The sequence below is a fragment of the Ochotona princeps genome, chromosome 23 (genome assembly GCF_030435755.1).
Source record: "Ochotona princeps isolate mOchPri1 chromosome 23, mOchPri1.hap1, whole genome shotgun sequence".
NCBI classification, from domain to species: Eukaryota; Metazoa; Chordata; class Mammalia; order Lagomorpha; family Ochotonidae; genus Ochotona; species Ochotona princeps.
Window position 1 is genome coordinate 23560467 of NC_080854.1, and position 18958 is coordinate 23579424.

The 18958-nt window shown below is 43.4% G+C and overlaps 1 protein-coding gene across 1 annotated transcript in view; it reads left to right on the forward strand.

Moving 5' to 3' along the window:
• LOC101517391 (A disintegrin and metalloproteinase with thrombospondin motifs 12) overlaps window positions 1-18958 on the forward strand; it is a 212970-nt gene that overhangs the window by 146662 nt on the left and 47350 nt on the right. Inside the window, exons 13-16 of the mRNA XM_058679999.1 lie at window positions 6215-6348; window positions 11219-11339; window positions 15195-15439; window positions 17362-17500. Coding sequence (XP_058535982.1) covers window positions 6215-6348; window positions 11219-11339; window positions 15195-15439; window positions 17362-17500 — 639 coding nt within the window. The remainder of the gene's footprint in view (window positions 1-6214; window positions 6349-11218; window positions 11340-15194; window positions 15440-17361; window positions 17501-18958) is intronic.

Consider the following 18958-nt stretch of genomic DNA (forward strand, 5'->3'; position numbering starts at 1 on the left):
ACATTTGCTCTCCAATATATCCAGGTGACTATCAGTTATCAAGAACAATGACTGTTTCTTATATCCAGTTCTTTAGTTTTGTTTGTGCAAGGTAACTTTCTGAGCCAGGCATTTAAATAAAGGAAAACTTGTAATTTCCAGTGGACTCCAAAGATGGCTAATGATAAAAGGCTCATGGAGTCAGTATTGTGTGTATTTATGCTCTCTGTAGGTTCTCTGTTCTGTTGAAAGTACCCAAGTCAGTCAACCTTTATACCCCAAATGAGCAACCTTCTAGAACTGAGAGAGCATTGCTATCCCTGTTTGGGGCTCCCTTCTCCAATGTTAGTTTTATGTGTGCCTAGTTCTGATGGCCCAAATAGCTTGGCTCAGAATAAAAATATTTTGTCTTGATTCTCATTTATTTATAGTTACCGTATACTTAGTTTCTGTCTAACACAGCTACAGGTGCTGAAGAAATGAAAGGTCTAAGAATAGGCATGGATTCTTATCACTTTAGAGTTTTGCTTGCGTTTGTGACTAGCCACTAAGCTCACTGTCTACCTGGGCTGTAAGCATCCGTCCTTTATCTCAGTTTTTTACAAATACCTGTGCTGTCAAGTGGACATAGTCCCTTACCTGACAGCCTGAGCAGCTACCACACTGACCAACACACTATTTTTCTCTTCGTTCAACTATACCCCACAAGCTTCACTGTGTTTAATTAGCAAGCGATCCATGGTGGTGATAAGTAGGCTGTTCACGTCAATAATGATGTATAGGGAACTTACTCTCTGCAAGGTAGTAAGCACTTTACAGCATCCCCCAAATCATCAGAGGATACTGTAAACACACAACGCAGAGTATCTCCTCAGTGGATGGTGATGCTTAGCTATTAGGTAACCATTAGTAGATTTGCTAAGTGGCCAATGGCAGAAAAATCTTAGACTCCAGCATAGAAACCCTACTAATTTGTGGCGCTAAACTGTCCCAAACATGCTGATTGCTTTTCAGTTTCAAGAAAAATTAATTATTTTAGAAGATATGATAAAGAATACCATTGGGGCAGGCTTTTTGCATAGTGATGAATATGCCCATTGTATCACCCATATCAGTTTGCCTGGATTTAAGAATTGACTCTATCCCAAATTTCATCTTCTTACTAATGTACACCCTGGGAGGCAACAGGTGATGTTTGCAGTAGCTGGGTCCTTCCTGTCTGTAGGAAAGACCTGGATTAAGTGTCTGGCTCCCTTCAGCTGAAGCTTTAGCCTAGACCAGCAATGGCCATTTGGAAAGTGAACCAGTGGTTGGAAATTCTGTCTCTTTCTCTCTGCTTCTGTTCTCTGCCTATAAAATAAATAAACAATTTTAAAAGAACAATGCTTAGACTATAATATATATCAGGTTGTAAAATATTAAAGAGCACCAAGGCATTAATGTACGAACTAGTTGGCTTTCTATGGACTTTAAGAATCTGTTGCAAACTTAAGTGAATTGTAAATAACCTGAGATTGCAGATTGAGTTGGTCTAAACTGCTCTCATTTGCAAACAACTGTCTATAAGACACAGAATCTTTTAATATCACATCCCTCCCAAAAAGGCTACAATTGATGTAAGTCTATGCCTGCCCTTTTGTGAATGTCCTTTCAAGATGTTTGGTTTATTTTAATAGTCTCTATTGATCTCAGACCAATTTTTCATTGTAACTACCTAAGCTTACAGAATTAATTGCTTGGAAAATCCTGATTTTCTTCTGCTCTATTTGCCTTTATTTGAAGAATGAATGACTTTCTGTTTAAAAGATTTTAAAACTACTCATATAGACCAGTTTACACTCCCAACCAAAACCAAATAAAATCACATCCAATTCCATGTGATCATATCCATGTCAATGTAGGCACCAACATAGTAACCCACCTTGCTCTAACCTCTCTTCCTGAGCTGGTCTCAGTATCAAGCAGCTGACTCACCCTTGATTCCCCCAACCCCAGACCCCATCATCGTTTAGAAATGAACGGAGTCTCAGAAAGGACAGTCATTGTTGTTACAGGACCATCAACAGTGGAGCTAAAATTTTAGCATTGCTCTGTTTGATTAAGATGCTGATGCATTTTAAAAACTTATGCACACTCCTAGGGACTTCCTCAGCTCATGAAGATACAAGTGTGTGTATTTCCCACATCTTCTAGTCAGGAAACGAGGCAATGGCCAGGCCTCAGTTTGATGCCATCATTTTCTTGGATCTGTCTTCCATTTCAGATTTTTCTAAAAAGATTTATTTTTATTGAACAGTCAAATATACAGAGAGGAGGAAAGACAGAAAGAGCTTTCATTCACTGATTCACTCTCCAAGCGGCCACAATGACTGGAGCTGAGCCAATCTGAAGCCAGGAGCCAGGAGCTTCTTCCAGGTCTCCCATTCTTGTGCAATGTCCCAAGGCTTTGGGCCGTCCTTGACTTCTTTCCCAGGCCACAAGCAGGGAGCTGGATGCAAAGCGGGGCTGCTGGGATTAGGACTTTAGCTGCTAGACTTCTGCACTGGACCCCATTTCAGATTTTTTTTTCTTTAAAATATCCAATTCTCCATTCAGGCTATTTCAACTTCCTCAGCCCCCACCATTGCTTCTAAATATTTCAGTTGTTTGATACCCTTGGAGTTTTCCAACCTGCAACAAATGTTGTAGTTAGGCCTGTCTGAAACAAAAAAGTCAGGTCAGTGTGCTGGGATAGGATCCTTCCAGAACCTCATCAAGGAATTGCTGTAGATCAAGTTCCCCAGGAAGCAGGCTTTGATATGGAGACTGGTGTTACAGGGAGTGCGCTAGCTGGAAAGGAAGGGAAAGAGATAGAAATGGGCAGGGGAGACGCTGGGCACAATGCAGTCTCAGCTGTGTTGTCATCAGACTCCACTGGAATCACCGAAGCGGAATGGACCTTAAGAATTCCAACAGAGGTAAAGAGAGAACCAGGGCTGGCCCAACTGTTGGATGTGGCTTTCCCCAGGAGATGCAAGCAGGCTTTCTTCAGTCATGGGCAATGGCTGAGAGCCATCAGCCGAAACACTCAAGAGCGAACGGAATAACTCACAACACCAGCAAGGACATGACCCATTTATTATAACATTTGTGGTTAGAAGAGGAGCAGTCTTTGAGGGAAATTGAATTTATGCATGTTGCCCATGAAAAACAATGTTTCCTAAGCTTTCAAACATTGATAACAAATTACATTATATTTCTTAAGTAATTCATTGCAATTACTAGTTCCACAGTTCTTAAACATTGTCAGTAAAGACTAAACTGAAACTTAACATTAAACAGAAAATATATTACTGCATTTAGCCTAATCTAAAATATGAAAGATGTGGGTATAGTTCATTTTAAAAATTACTTCTAATTGTTTTTCATCACTTTTGTGGTATTGTAGAATATACACATTTTCATGCCTTTGTTTAATGTTACTATTTTATACCGTACAGGTTTACAGTAATGTTGGCATGTTGAGAAGTGGAAGAATGCCATTTTAAATCAACCCAAGTTACATGTGTTGTTAATTACTTGACTTACTTTGGTTAGGAGTTTTGGTGTTCGCTTTTCTTCTCAAGCTGATGTGAGCCCAATCATTAAAATGAGCTGCTTCTTTTGTCAAACATTTCTTGTTACAACAATCAAAACTTTTCAAGCTGTGCCTTTGCTTGAGCTTTAGTGTGTCTTCACATCTGTCAAGAAGCAGCAGGCATGAGAGTTACAGAGCCCTCTGCCAATGCACCTGCTCCATTGTCCTGTTAGACCTGCCTCTCCCTTATGGAGCACAGAACAGAGAGTTCAACTACAAATGTCAAGGAAGCCAAGCAGGTGCCTAGGGGAAGCCTACTAAGCCCCTGGGACTTCTGTATCCCATATTGGAGTTATGGTTTGAATCCCAGTTACTCCACTTCCAGTACAGCTGCCATAGAGCATTCCACCATACACGGAATCCTGGGCGACTAAATGTTACTAATGCCCAAAGAGCCCTTCCCATACATGAATATTAGAAAGAATGAATTTTTCTTAAATGGTGAAAATCACGTTGTAGTCAGCCACAAACCATGAAATGCATCTGCACTATTCCTTGATTTGTATACTTACAGCCTTTTGATCAAGGTTGATCTTTTGCGTCTAATGATCACTTCTTAGGACTAGGCGAAAATGATCAGCCACGTTCTTTCAGCTGGGATAACAGTGTGACCTAGGATTCAGCAAGTACTTTCGGTTACCTAAGCTTCCTTAGAGAGGATTAATTAGATAGCATGAAGGTGATAGTTCACCAGTTAGTTTTAGAGCTCTCTCTTAGCATTGCTAGAAATGAATCCAAAAGCTTCAAGGATAGGAGTGAAAAAAGGAATCATGTAACCCAGACAAATGGATGTCGGGAAAGGAGAACAAAAGGGAAATATTGAAAATACTCCTCACTCAAGAGCTGATGTAATCTAGAGACTGGCATCTGGAATAAAATCTTCAATGCTACCCATGCTGACCACTGAGATGTAAGATGATCCATGGACTCTGTCCTTCTACGGAGCCCTCCTGCATAAGCTGACCTAGTGACACACTCAGAGACCTACAGGAACACCCAGAAAGACTAAAGCTGGAGAAGGCAGTATCGACTGTGAACAGAAAGACCATCTAGAGGATAATATTTCTTAGAGCATAACAGCAGGCATTGCAATGAAGAATATGCATGTTCCAGAAAACATGAGTGGATTTAAGGGTTGGCAGGGTCATGGGTGCAGAGCTGTGACATGATGGGTTGAACTGCCCCCTGCATTGCTGGCATTCCAAATGGGTACCCGTTCAAGTCCTGACTGCTCCATTTCTGATCCAGCTCCATGCTAATGTGCCTGTGCAAACAGTGGAAGGCAGTCCAAGTGCTTGGGCCCATGTGCCCATGTGGGAGACCTCAAAGAAGCTTCAGGCTTCTAGCTTTGGTTGCTGGAAGCCATTGTGACCTTGGCAGTTTGCTGCCTTGTTGCCATAAGAGTGGATCCATATTTACAAGGTCCACATTTAAGGATGCAGGCACCTGAAGATGAAAAAATATTACTTAAAAGGAGAAATGGAGCCAGTATTGTGGTACAGTGGGATAGTGCCACACTAGTATCCCAATTGGGTGCCAGTTTGTGTTCCAATTGCTCAACTTAAAAAAAGCTGTGTTTATTGGAAAGGTAGATTTACAGAGAAAGGAAGAGACAGTGAGAAGGATCTTCTATCAGCCTGTTCACATCCCAAATAGCTGTGATGGCCAGAGCTGAACCAATCTGAAGTCAGGACTGTCTTCCAGGTCTCCCACGTGGGTGCAGAGCCCCAAGGCTTTGGACCATCTTCTACTTTTCAGGCCATAAGTAGGGAGCTGGACAGGAGGTGGAGCAGTTGGGACACATACAAGTGCCCATATGTGATCCTAGCACTTGCAAGGTAAGAATTTAGCCTCTGGACCGTCATGCCAGGCCCACTTGCTCCACTTTGGATTCAGCTCCCTGCTATGTGCCTGGGAAAGCAGCAGCAGATTTCTCAATGGCTTGGACTTCTGCACTGTCGTGCAGCTCCAGGATCTTAGCTGTTGCGGCCACTTGGAGAATACAACGAGTTGAAGCTCTCGTCTCTGTCATTCTCACTCTCTGCCTTTTGGATAAAGAAAGCAGATAACTTTGCAAAAAAAAAAAATTTCTAGATCCAAACATGTACACATTTTATTTTCTTGCCATCATTCCCTAAATAATACAACTATTTATGTATCATTTCCATCATTTTAGATATTAAGTGATCTAGTAGCAATTTAAAGTATACCAGGGAGTTTGCCTTGATTATATGTGAGCAGTGTGTCTCTCTGTGGCTGGTGTATCTGACAATTTGGGCCTCCAAGAGATTGAGGGCCCCGGAGCCCCCTGAAGAGACCAAGTGGACAACCAGGAGTGTTTTCTAACCGACTTCCACACACTCAGGGCTTTCTCAAAAAACACAGTTCAATATTGCATTAAAAGGTGTAGTCATTTATCACCCAAGGCATAGCTTTGGAATGTCAGGTTACAAGTGTAATTTGTTTTAAGGCATTTTGACTGAAATATGGAACAGGTCTGCATTTCAGCAGGTGAAATATAGGGTTACTGGATTAAGTGACATTGAAGGGTTCTGAGTGCAACAGAATGCTGAGCTGTAAAGCTTACATGTGAGGATTATCTATGTTTTCTCACTTCAGAACATCCTTGTGAGCTGTACTGCCGACCTATAGATGGCCAATTTTCAGAGAAGATGCTGGACGCGGTCATTGATGGTACTCCCTGTTTTGAAGGTGGCAATAGCAGAAATGTCTGTATTAATGGCATATGTAAGGTATTGGGTATGTTTCTTTAATCTATAACTATAAAATTGTGATTTTTTGATTAATTCAGAAAGTCAGATCTGTGTTTATGTTTTCCTGGCAGTTAGCAGCCTGGTTTTTATGTATGATTTCTGAGACGTATCTCTTATTTCAATTTTTATTGAACAAGCATCAAAATAGACACGCCTTCAGACAAAAATGTGCATAATATTTGGCTAACACATCCTCTTTGTCGATATGAATATGTTTCTTTCTATTCATGTCTCCAACTGTCTATTTTGAAATTAAGATATTTCTCCCCAGTTTGACATGTTAGATTGCAGATTGTGTTGTAAAGGAAATGTCCAACGTGACTTTGTTTTAGAAGGGAACTCTATTTGCAGCGCCTGATTTTTTAAACTAGTATGGAATTCCGCCAAGTTTACTTACCAGAGATGGAGGTTTAAATCTGACTTTTCAGACTGTCTTCTATTCTCCATCACATTCATGATACAAAATGAGCTTTTAAAGCTTTGAATAAGTGAGCCACCTTCTCTCTCTCTTACCACTCTGAAACCTTACTCTGCTACCTGACTATCTTAGTCTATCCAGTCACCAGCCATGTCCCTCCCCCTTGCTCTGGGTAATCAGCTCTTGGACTTGAACTCCACGTTGTCTCTTGTCTCCCAGTCAGCTCAGCCTTGTCTTAATCTGCATTCTGTATAGCCCGGATGCACTGGCCTATAGCATTTGCTGCTCCTTGCTCTTTATCTCTTAGCCTTGCACCAGCCTCTTAGCAATCCTGTTGTTCTGGATCAACCCACCCACAGCCATTTCCATCCTACCTTTAGCCTACTGTGCACTTCTTAAAGTAAGAATTCCACCTTCTGAGTCTTTGTCTTCATGAATTATTATTACCTTTTATCCCAGCTGAAAGTGTAGGCTTACCTGGTCATATCCTATCTGCCATCAATTAGCTTGCTCTCTTGTTCTTCTGAAATATCCCTACTTGCTCTCTTTTTAAATATTTGCTTATTTATTTTTTAACAGAAAGGCAGATTTCCAGAGAGAGACAGAAAGAAAAATCTTCCATCTGCAGGTTCACTCCCCAAATGATAACAGCTGGAGCTGAGCTAATACAAAGATAGAAGCTATGAGCTTCCTCCAGATCTCGCACACAGGTGCAGGGTGCCAAGGTTTTGGGACATCTTCCACTGTCTTCCCAGGCCACAAGCAGGGAGCTGGATGGGAGATGGGGCTGCCGGACACAAATCAGCACCCGAATGAGATGCCACCATTTGAAGGTGGAGGACTAGCTGTTGAGGCACTGTACTTGTCCCAACATAATATTTTTTCTATTACTTTGGGTAAACCACTAAACCTTTCTAAACTTTTTTCTCTATCTAAAATGGGAAACACAGTGTTGCCTTAATTCCCTAGGGCTGCGAGGGGTTAACAAAAATGTGTTATCTCGTGGTTCAAAGTCTGAGGTGAAGCAGTCAATGAGGCCACATTCCCTCCCAAGGTTGGAAGGGAGAGCTCCTTCAGCCAAACTGTGTTCCCTCCCAAGGCTGGAAGCGAGAACTCCTGCTAACTGCTTCCTGGTCTCTGCTGAGCCATTCCTGATCTCTAGCTTCCTCACTCTGATTCCTGCCTCCATCTTTCCCTGGCTGTCTTCCCTCTGCAGGTCTCTGTCTCCAGATCTCTCTCCTCTTTATCAAGACAACTGGCATTGAATTAAGGGCACACTCTAGTCCAATATCACATTATTTACATTTGATTATCTCTGTAAATGCCCTATTTCCAAAGAAGGCCATATTTACAACCACCTGTGATTAGGACTTCAACATATATTGGAGTGGTGGGAGGTAGGGACACACTTTAATCTGCAAGTGCCTTTGATGAGGAGAACTTACACTGCTGTCGCCTGTGTTGCATGGCAGTTACCAGTTGCCTTTGGTCAAACTATCTCCACACTTAAAATTTCGTTGCCTAGGAACAACTCTCATCCTGTGACTAGGCATTCATCTGGTCTGTCCTTGCTAAGGAGTTTAGGAAAAAATGACAGTCCTAGTGGATTAGACCCCAGTCCCAAGTGGTATTTCATCAGTCACTCACTTGAGAATTTTCAAAGTAAAACAGTGCCATCTCCCAACCAAAAATAGAGAATTGCTGAACAATACATAGTGTTTATTCACTTGTGACAGGCTAAATGCCTGCTGAAATACAGATGCAATTTCCTTGAGCATTGGCAAGCTGATGAAAATGAAAAGTTGTTTTTACTTGAAAAATGGCGCCCCATGGAGCTTTTTGACACCCTTACTGTCACTCTGGGATGGAACCATGCTGTAGTCATTGTCTACATTCTGCAGCAATGGCAGGACCAGCCCTGGATCTGCTAAAGGTAGAAAGAACATTATGGCTTTAGCAAGTTAAACTGCTGCCTGGGACACCAGCATGTCATATGGGCACAAATTGGTGTTCTGGCTTCTCCATTTCCAATCTAGCTCCCTGCTCATGGCCTGGGAAAACTGTAGAAGGTGGTCCAAGTCCTGGGAACCCTCAAGAAGTTCCTGAGTCCTAGTTCCTGGCTTCAGTCTGACCTCGTCCTGGACATTGTGGCCGTCTGGGGAGTGAGCCAGCAGATGGAAGAGTTCCTCTCTCTGTCTCCCTTCTTCTCTGTGTAACTATAACTTTCAAATCAATATGGCAAATATGTTTAAATAAACATTTTTTTAAAGAAGAGCACATTGTTGTGGACCCTGTTGCCCAGAGCAGGTTTTATGAAAAAGGAGGTTAAGTCCATGTTGTTTCCCTTCAGAGCTCTGATGCTTGATGTGCCACCAGGAGGACGGATTGGTGCCTTCGCAGACTTCCTGTTAATACACTTGATGTAGTTTTGATTGTGCTGTGTGTAGTCTCTGACAAGAGAAGCTAGCTGTGGGGAGGTCACTGTAAGAACACGTGTAGTTTGCATGGGGGCCATGGTTGGGGGTTTCCTTCCCCCAGTTCTTGCCCCCCAGTTGTGCAGGATAAGATTGCTGGAGAGACTTGGCCACCCTTTCAGGAGAAAAGACTTGGATTCCGGGGAATTTATTCTGGCTGTTTTCCTCTGGTTTTCAGTTTCCGTCTACTCCTGTTTTGATGGAGGTTAAAGAAAGCACTTTTAAAATGAATGTTGCGGAGTAAGTCGCTATGGCTCGTTCCAAGTCAGTGGTTCAGTGAAGGTGCCAGGGGTGATGTCTGATGAAGGTCAGCTTATTAGAGGATACTTGGGCTTGGTTTGAGTGTATTTCTTGTGAAGGTTGGTATTTTACCCCTGACCACCAAAGGCTTGACATTTTCCTTTCAATTATAATTAGCAAAAATGAAGTTGGACTTAAAAACAAAACCACTGTGTTCGTACTTAATTTTTCTCCTACTGGATCAAGTAGCACGGTCTTTGGACCTAAGGGATGTTGGAGATGGTAAACCTGATGAATGAAATCATTTTATGTGAGTATTACCACTTTATTTAGTTAATAGAGGATATATTTAAAATTTGAAATCATTCTTCCTTTCAATGGATCAATAATGGCTTTGACATTTAGAAAGAGAATATCCTTTGATGGGAGGAAAAAAGCCTTACCTGGACAAAATTATTCCTCCCACAAGGGAATGAAACTGACTGAAGAATATGGTGCAGCTTTCCCTGTTGGCTGGAGAAGAAAGCCAGCTACAGACACGTCCAAGGGCAATACACATGTTAATGACCCTCCACACGGGCATCATGAGTCTTTGTCATCTGGTGCTCCAGGACACCCCAGATCCATCGCTCCCCTTTCCTGGGGTGTTGGGAGGGGAAGGACTCAGAGCGAAAGCAGCTAATTCAGGAGGACAGTTAGATAGGACCTGAGAAGAGGGTAGGTCAAATCAGAGAAGCAAATTAGTCCTGGTCCAGAGGAGGAATGGCCTGGTCTTTCTCCGAAGCTGGAGTCAAGGAGGTAAGGTGGCTGAGACACACTCCGCAAAGCGCAGGGATGCTGCGTTTACTGGAGGCTCTGAACGGTCTGGGATGGACCTAAATTCCAGACATTTCATCTTCAGAAAGCAAAGCACCTCAACAATAAGGTTTTTTTCCCCCATGGTTTCTGGTTCACCTACTCTCTTCAGCCAGGGAGCTAAAAGAAAAGCTTCAGTGAGGATTGTAAGGGGACTGAGCAAGCAAGTAGCAGGTGGAGTCATTGTGTCATCCCTGGGAAATGTCAGCAGAGACAAAGGGGCTGACACTTGCCCATCTGAAAGAAACTTGCTGCTCCACTAACTCTGATTCTAAAACATGTCTATAGTTAGCCTCTAGGGCCTATACTACTTCTGATTCGTGGTCAACTGAAGACCTCACTCAATGTCTGCCTCTCGCCTCTGAGTACCTTGATTTTCCATATCTGCAGGTTCTGTATCCACAGATCCTAGCAACTTTGCAGGGAATACTTTAAAAAGTACATTGGGACTGGGTATGCACAGATTGTTGTCTTATCATTATGCCCTAAACAATACAGTGAAACAACTGTTTACATAGCATTTGCATTTGAAGTATTAAAAGTAATCTAGAGACGATACAAAGCTTTTGGAAGGATTGCATAGGTGATGTGCAAACACTGTACCGTTTCTATACAAGGTCTAGAACATCTGTGGATTTGGGGTGAAATCCGTCCCCCCCAGACACTGAAGGATAATGAGATTTCCTTTCTCAATAGTGGGTGCTGTGGTTATTCTTCTAGCTTTCACCAGGATGAGGAAATGGACAATTACCCACCCACTCAGTCTTATCAAAGAAGCAGAGGGGGAAGGGGACATCATATGTGAAGGCCCGCGCAGCGTCCCCTGTCTGTGCCACTCATCCTCAGCCTCTTTGCCCCGCAGATGGTTGGCTGTGACTATGAGATCGATTCCGATGCCACGGAGGATCGCTGTGGTGTGTGCCTTGGAAATGGCTCTGCGTGCCAGACTGTGAGGAAGACGTTTAAGCAGAAAGAAGGATCTGGTAACCAACAGCTTGTTAGACTCAGGGGCTGACCATGATGAGCAGATAAAGGGGTACTAGATTCCTAGGTTTCTGAAAGTCACTTTGGACCTTACAGAATTCCAGATAGGATGTTGCCCTCACTGCAAAGGGAGAAGGCTCATTTGGGACTTTCGGAAAGGGATCGATTGCCTGAAATGACCCTGAGCTTGTAGGCAGCACGTTTGTCCGCAGGGCTCCATGACTTAGCGTGAGCACTGCCAGTTATTTCCAGCACAAGTGTGTTTTTGCAGCCAGTTACAGCAAGAGTCGTAGCTACTCAGAGACGGCTTATTAAAAAAAAAAGTCTCCAAATGACAAAAACCATGCTTTATCTAAGTTGAGATAACTAGTATTTAGGGTATAAAAGTGTGACTTATGTGAGTGAAATTGACATTTTGAGATTTGACTGTTTTTCATGGCCCCTGTCTGGACTCCTGAGGAATGGTGGTTTTTCTACTTACTAATTGTTGAATTATTTATTTAGTGGAGGATTAAGCTTGTAGTTGTAAAGTAGATTGAAAATATGTCATTGTAATATTTTAAAGAAAAATAAGGAGCAAGGAAGGTGATAGCAAGGGAAAAGGAGATTGGATGGAGAAGGTCATTATGTTCATAAAGTTGTGTTCATTTAACACACAAAAGTTCTCTGTATGAAAAATAAAGGGGGAAAATAGAAAAACACAGGAAGCAGAGCAAATGGGATTATACCAAGTTAAAAAGCTTCTGCAGCACGAAGGAAGCTATCAACAAGCAAAAAGACAACTACAGAATACAAGAAATATTTGTCAGTTACCTGCCTGATTAGGGGTCGATGTCCAGAATGCTGAATAAGGCATTCATACAACTCCATAGGAGAAAAACATCCAACTCAAGATCGAGCACAGCACTTTGAAAGACGCCTCCCAGAAGAACATACATAAATGTCCAAAATGTAGATAAAATAACACTCAACATCACTGAGAATCAGCAGAGTGGAAAGCAAAATCACAGGGACCTATCTTCTCATACTTGCTAGGATGACTATCATCAAAGTGGCAGAAGATGACAAGTGTTGGCCAGCGTGTGGGTTAAAGAAAACCCTTGAACGCTGCTGGTGGAAATGTCCACCAGGACAGTTGTTGTGGAAATCGATGCGGAGGTCTCTCAAAAATCCAAAGGCAGACCCAGCCTGAGATTCAACAATGGGGAGGAACAGCGAGAAATCCAAGGATAGGGAGAGGTTGGCCAATGCTTACAGTGTTCTGGTGATCTCTTGCACAGTAAAGTAGCCACAGGTAACAGAAGTACATTACGCATTTGAAGATGGATAAAAGAGAGGATTTTGAATATTTTACCAGAGATAAGTGATATGAGTTTGAAGTGATGGATTTGCTAAATGACTTGATCTTTAAAACAAGTCGTGTGTGGGCCCGGCAGCGTGGCCTGGCGGCTAAAGTCCTCGCCTTGAACGCACCAGGATCCCATTGGGCGCCGGTTCTAATCCTGGCAGCTCCACTTCCCATCCAGCCACTGCTTGTGGCCTGGGAAAGCAGTTGAGGACGGCCCAAGACTTTGGGACCCTGCAGCCGCGTGGGAGACCCGGAGGAGGTTCCAGGTTCCTGGCATCGGATTGGCGCACACCGACCCGTTGCGGCTCACTTGGGGAGTGAAACATCGGACGGAAGATCTTCCTCTCTGTCTCTCCTCCTCTCTGTATATCCGGGTCTCCCACGCGGGTGCAAGGTCCCAAAGTCTTGGGCCGTCCTCGACTGCTTTCCCAGGCCACAAGCAGGGAGCTGGATGGGAAGTGGAGCTGCCAGGATTAGAACCGGCGCCCATATGGGATCCCGGGGCGTTCAAGGCGAGGACTTTAGCCTCTAGGCCACGCCGCCAGGCCCCAAATGATAATAAATCTTAAAAAAAAAAAAAAAAGCAAGTCGTGTGTAACAGTGCACTGCATGCATATGCGCAGTAATTATCTGTAAATTAAAGCATTTTCAGTGGATGGGACAGTAATAAAACAGTTTTTCCAGGTGTTCTCCATGGCCTCAGAGATGACTTATTCAAGATCAAAATCATGTTTTTCCTCCTCCCCTGGGACTGTTGCAAGTAGCTCATATGTACTGTGAGAAAAATGTGGCAAGACTAATTTTACTAAATGAATATGTCAATTATTCTCTCAGCTTCTTTTTATCAAGAACTATTCAAAGCAGGACTGAAGTTCATTGAAAGCTTCTATTCTAAATTTAGTATGCCTCCTAAATCTGCTAATGAGATATATTCCTGATTTTGTTTTATTCTCCTCAGAGAAAAAATTTTAAACTTTTACCACTTTTCTCCATCATTTTTTGATCAATGAACAAGGCAGTAGACATGATAATTAATCCTTGTTGATTTTTCTACCTTTTATTCCACTCTGAGAAGACATAAAAAGTCAGACAATGGTAGAGAGACACTCAAAGATATATTTTTTTTTAAAAGAAAGTACATTAAGCTCAATTACATGTGATAAACACCTTCCCTGAGGTAGCTATATATTAGTGGTTTTAACTCATTGTTTCAGGAAAGTGTTTGAGAAAGTAACGAAATTTAAATGCTAGAAGACACACACTCTGGCTTCTAAGCCAGTTTGAAAAACGTGGCTGAGGTTTGTAGCCCACGTTTGGCTTCTAGTCCAGCCATTTCTGCTGGAAGAGGCAGGGTCCTCCCCTACTTTAGTGTCAAAGGCGAGTGATGCCATCTAGGCCCTCCCGGTGATAGACGTGAGTGTCCTGCTTGTGAGGCTCCACAGTGCGGGATGTGCAGGGCAAAGAACCAGGATGAGCAGAAACTTGAAACAAGATTTTGTATGAAGACTGAAAGAAGCAACGAATGCCCCACTTCAAGAAGAGCAACATCTTTGAATTTGAAAGCTGAAAAATACTTAAAGCATCATCTTTTAATCCCCTTCATTGCACAGATGGGATTCAAGGACATGAGTGAATTCCCGTGCCAGTCTGCTGGTGCAGACACACCTGCAGCTTTGCTACTTCCGCACCCAAGGGCTTCTCTCACAATGCCACCCCCACAGCCCAGCTTCCTCAGGTTTGGGAAAATGATGGTCTCAGTAAGCATGAATGGCACGAATGCTGATATGCAGCATATACCACATGGGAATTTCTTTTCCCACCAGTGGGCCTCCCTGTAACGACCATTAAGCAAGGATCAGACTGGTTCAGGCTGGTCATCAACTTTAAACAAACATTCACAATTGCTGTTGTAAAAGATTGAATTAGAACCAATTATAAATTAATTTCCAAGGTATGTGTAGAGAAAAAAAAGAGAAAACATTCTAATGAACGGAACTGTCCAATCATTTAAAGTCTGTGCTCAGAACTGAGAGTCTCACCATGGAGTATATACTAAAGGGCCAGGTACCGGTCAACCCAAGATCAGGTCAGGATGTATTCAATGAATAAATGCTGAGTTTAAACGACTTCTAAGAGCCCTTGCCAATGGGGAAAAGAACTGGCATGTAACCAACATGCAACAATCATTACAAAAACGAATCCAAATACTAGCAGGAAGCTGGCCAGTAATTACAATATTTTAAACCAGCAACATAAGATCCCAAAATACCGATGCTGAAACTTCTGGAGAAAGTTCAAAGACCAGTCAGCATTTATTTCACTTCTAAGGAAATCAGGAAGCTCCTGAGCATTCTGCTGCTGGCTCAGCTCTCTGATCAGTGCAGGTGCACTCCAACAGGGGCGCTGAGGGACCAGCTCCTGGGAGGAGGGAGAAATGGAGCAGCCGCAGCATGTGTTCAGCCAAGGCATGCACGTGCCTCTTTCCTGATGGTGTGTTCTGTCCCAGGTTATGTGGACGTTGGACTCATCCCAAAAGGAGCAAGGGACATTACGATCATGGAAATGGAGGGAGCTGGAAACTTCCTGGCTATCAGGAGTGAAGACCCTGAAAAATATTACCTGAACGGAGGATTTCTGATCCAGTGGAATGGAAACTATAAGCTGGCTGGGACTGTCTTTCAGTATGACAGGAAAGGAGAACTCGAAAGACTGATGGCAGCTGGTCCCACCAATGAGTCGGTGTGGATCCAGGTAAGGCCCATTGTGCTATTTCCAGAAATTACAAAGAAGTAAGGACAGGGGTTGAGGTTGGGAGGGACTGGAAAGTGTGAAGTGCATTTATCTTCTAGGAATTATACCTGTAAAAGACATAAAATCTGTTCTTTGTAGTAATACAGTTAAAGAAAGGATCTGCTGGTAGGTGCTCCAGTCAGCATCTTTCTCATGTCTTTTGCTAGGTACTTGCCAGCAGGTGTCAAATAAGAATCATGAAAACTTCTTTTACCTAGAAACAGAGAGGTGAACATGGTACTGGTTTTTGCAATGAATCCTTTATTGCTAGGGATTGTTCAAACTCTCATACAAAATGTTGATATGTTTTGGGGTGATTCTCGGGTACAGAAAGGTTGCTTTTCATGCAGTCCATGTGCTTGGAGCTTCTAACACACTCTGCCAGTGTGATGACCTGTCATGTGGTTGTCTCAGGCAGGGAGTTTGGCTCTGTGGCTCCCTTAAAGGAAGGAAGGGTTTAGATGCAGTATGTGCTCTTCAGAGACACAGAGCATTGTCTTGCATATTGGGTACAAAACGCAGGAAAGGAGTAGAGTGATGATGCCGGTCGAAGCAAGGCAGTCTGGGGGATGACCATTGGCCCAGCAGTCATACCTACCCACATTCAAAACTTAAAGGGAGTTCATTTCAGAGTCAGAGATCAGAGGTCTCCCAAAAGCTGTGACTTGGATGTGCAGCCATGACATCAACGATGGGAAACCTTCCATATGACTTGTCTGTGTGGACCAGAATTTCCTTTTGTAAACCCTATTCCTATGAGGCAAGCAGTCACTGGCAGTATGTTTAAGATTGATGTATTGGGCCCAACAGCGTGGCCTAGAGGCTAAAGTCTTCGCCTTGAACGCACCAGGATCCCATATGGGCGCCGGTTCTAATCCCGGCAGCTCCACTTCCCATCCAGCTCCCTGCTTGTGGCCTGGGAAAGCAGTCGAGGACGGCCCAGGCCTTTGGGACCCTGCAGCCGTGTGGGAGACCTGGAGGAGGTTCCAGGTTCCCGGCTTCGGATCGGCACACACCGGCCGTTGCAGCTCACTTGGGGAGTGAAACATCGGATGGAAGATTTTCCTCTCTGTCTCTCCTCCTCTCTGTATATCTGACTTTGTAATAAAAGTAAATAAATCTTTAAAAAAAAAAAAGATGGATGTATTTAAACAGATTGCTTGCAGGAAAGGAAAATGGAAAGAGCCCCAACATGGTAAACCTTAACTAAAACAATCATGATCCTTCTAATTCAAGAGCTCCCATGCATGAAAGGAATTATCCAACCTAGGACCTAGACAGGGAAATCATAGGACAATAAGAACAAATGCGATGCAAGCTAACATTTACTGAGTGCTAACTCCATATCAGGCAGTGTTTGGATCACTCACTCAGTCCTTGCAGAAACTCTGTGAGTAGGTACTATTAAGACATTTGCTTTATATATGCAGGAACTAAAGCATGTACCCATGCCTACAAACTTACTACGCAGGTTACGAAGTGACCTATCCGCCACTTGGGAAGTGTCCTTTCAGTCCCGCAGAGTAATCACCATCTGGTTAGAATTCCTTGTGTGTATAAGCTGAGATTGCCATGGCGATTCAGCCTAGCAGCACACATCTATGTGTAAAATAGCCACAAAGACTATATAGATGTGTGTAGAGTGAGTAAGGCAAACTGGGGCTAGAGATACATACACTGCTACAGTAGCAGATACAAAGGAAGAGGGAGATAAACAAATATTGTGAGTATAGAGTTCTGTAGTCACAGACTTTGGCATTTGTCTCAGGACATGCTCCCTGAAACATTTTCAGATGATGGACACCAAGTGTTGTTCCTTGGCTATAGTTTGTGGTATACAATCATGACAGCCTGTGACCTATGGCTGATCTCTTGCCGTTTAGCTCCTGTTCCAGGTCACTAACCCTGGCATTGAATATGAGTACACAATCCGAAAGGATGGCCTTGACAACGATGTGGAGCACCTGACGTACTTCTGGCAGTTTGGCCCCTGGACAAAGTGCAGTGTGACCTGTGGGACAGGTGAGAAATACCTGCTGTCACTACGAAGCCACAGCAGCCTTGGTCGTGCTCTGTGCTGAAGGCCAAACAGGGTTGCACACGGGTGGCTCTGTGGGCTGTGGACATGCAGGGGAATGATCTAAAGGGATGGCCTTCTGTTCATGTCTCATTGGTTGTAATTACATCAGCACAACCTGACTGCTAGGGGAAATATATTGGGGCACAAGATCACTTGGGGAGCACAGAATCTTGCTGCAACAGCACTAGATTGGCATCCCCAAGGTGTGTGAAGGCTGAGGGCAGGGCCTGCTGGATACCTGGGCTGTTCCACTCACCGAGGGGCTTTCATCTGAGTGCCACAGATGGACGCCTCGGCTTCACTTCTTCCTTTTCCATTTGAAAGCATCTCACCTCGTGCTTTAGTCAAGGGACTACAGGTGAAGGAGCGAACGGGCCAGAAGTCCACAGTTTCCTCCTTAAGTTTCTCTCTCATGTCCTTTGTCCCTTTCCTGCCCATTCCCTGGTTTCCCATCTGACCATCTCAAAGCAAGCCCAGAAGAATACACAAACAGGTCATACGCTGCCAGACTTCTCAAGTCCCACCACCATTTGGTAGAGACGAGTGCCTGTATTTCAGTGTGGTACCTTTTTTGGTTTTTCTTTTGTTAAGATTTATTTATTTGAAAGTCAGAGTTACAGAGCAAGATGGATAGATATTAGGGGTAAAGGGAAGATCTTCCATCCATTGGTTCACTCCCCAGATGGCCTCAATGGCAACACTGGGCCAGGCCGAGGCAAAAAGCCAGATATTTTATCTGAGTCTCCTACATGAGCAACAAAGGTCCAAACTCTTGGGCCCCTTTTGGTGCTTTTCCCAGGACATTAGCAGAGAGATGGATCAGAAGTGGAACAGCCAGGACACCAACTGGCACCCAGATGGGATGCTCATGTCACAGGCAATGACATTGCTCTCTTTGCCACAATGCTGCCCCCTTGGTATTTCTTTTTAAATGCATTTTGTAGTACAATAATTTATATATTTTAATACTATTATATAATCCATTACTATTAAGACACATTTTGTATATTGCTCTCATACGTTTCAAGAACAAGGCTATTGAAGCATGATTTACTGTTGTTTTCTTAAAGATTTAAAAGATTCCATTATCCTTTTTTAAAATCAGAGATACATGTGAAAAACTGTCAAAGACAATTTTATATGTTTAACTCAGACACCAGAGCCAGTGTGCTCTCCTCAGTTCCTCACTCAGCGGTAGAGGGCGCTGTGGAGAACACCAGTGATCTCTCAGGACAGTCTCTTCCTCTTTTGTGTTTGCTTTCACTCCTGTCTGAGAATTGACGGGACCTAGGGTGAGTTAGTACTCTGGAAAATGGAGAACGACGGAAACGGAATACCAGGGGCTGCTGTTCTTGGACGAAGGTTTGCTGACTGGAACGTAGCAGATCATCCGTGAAAGT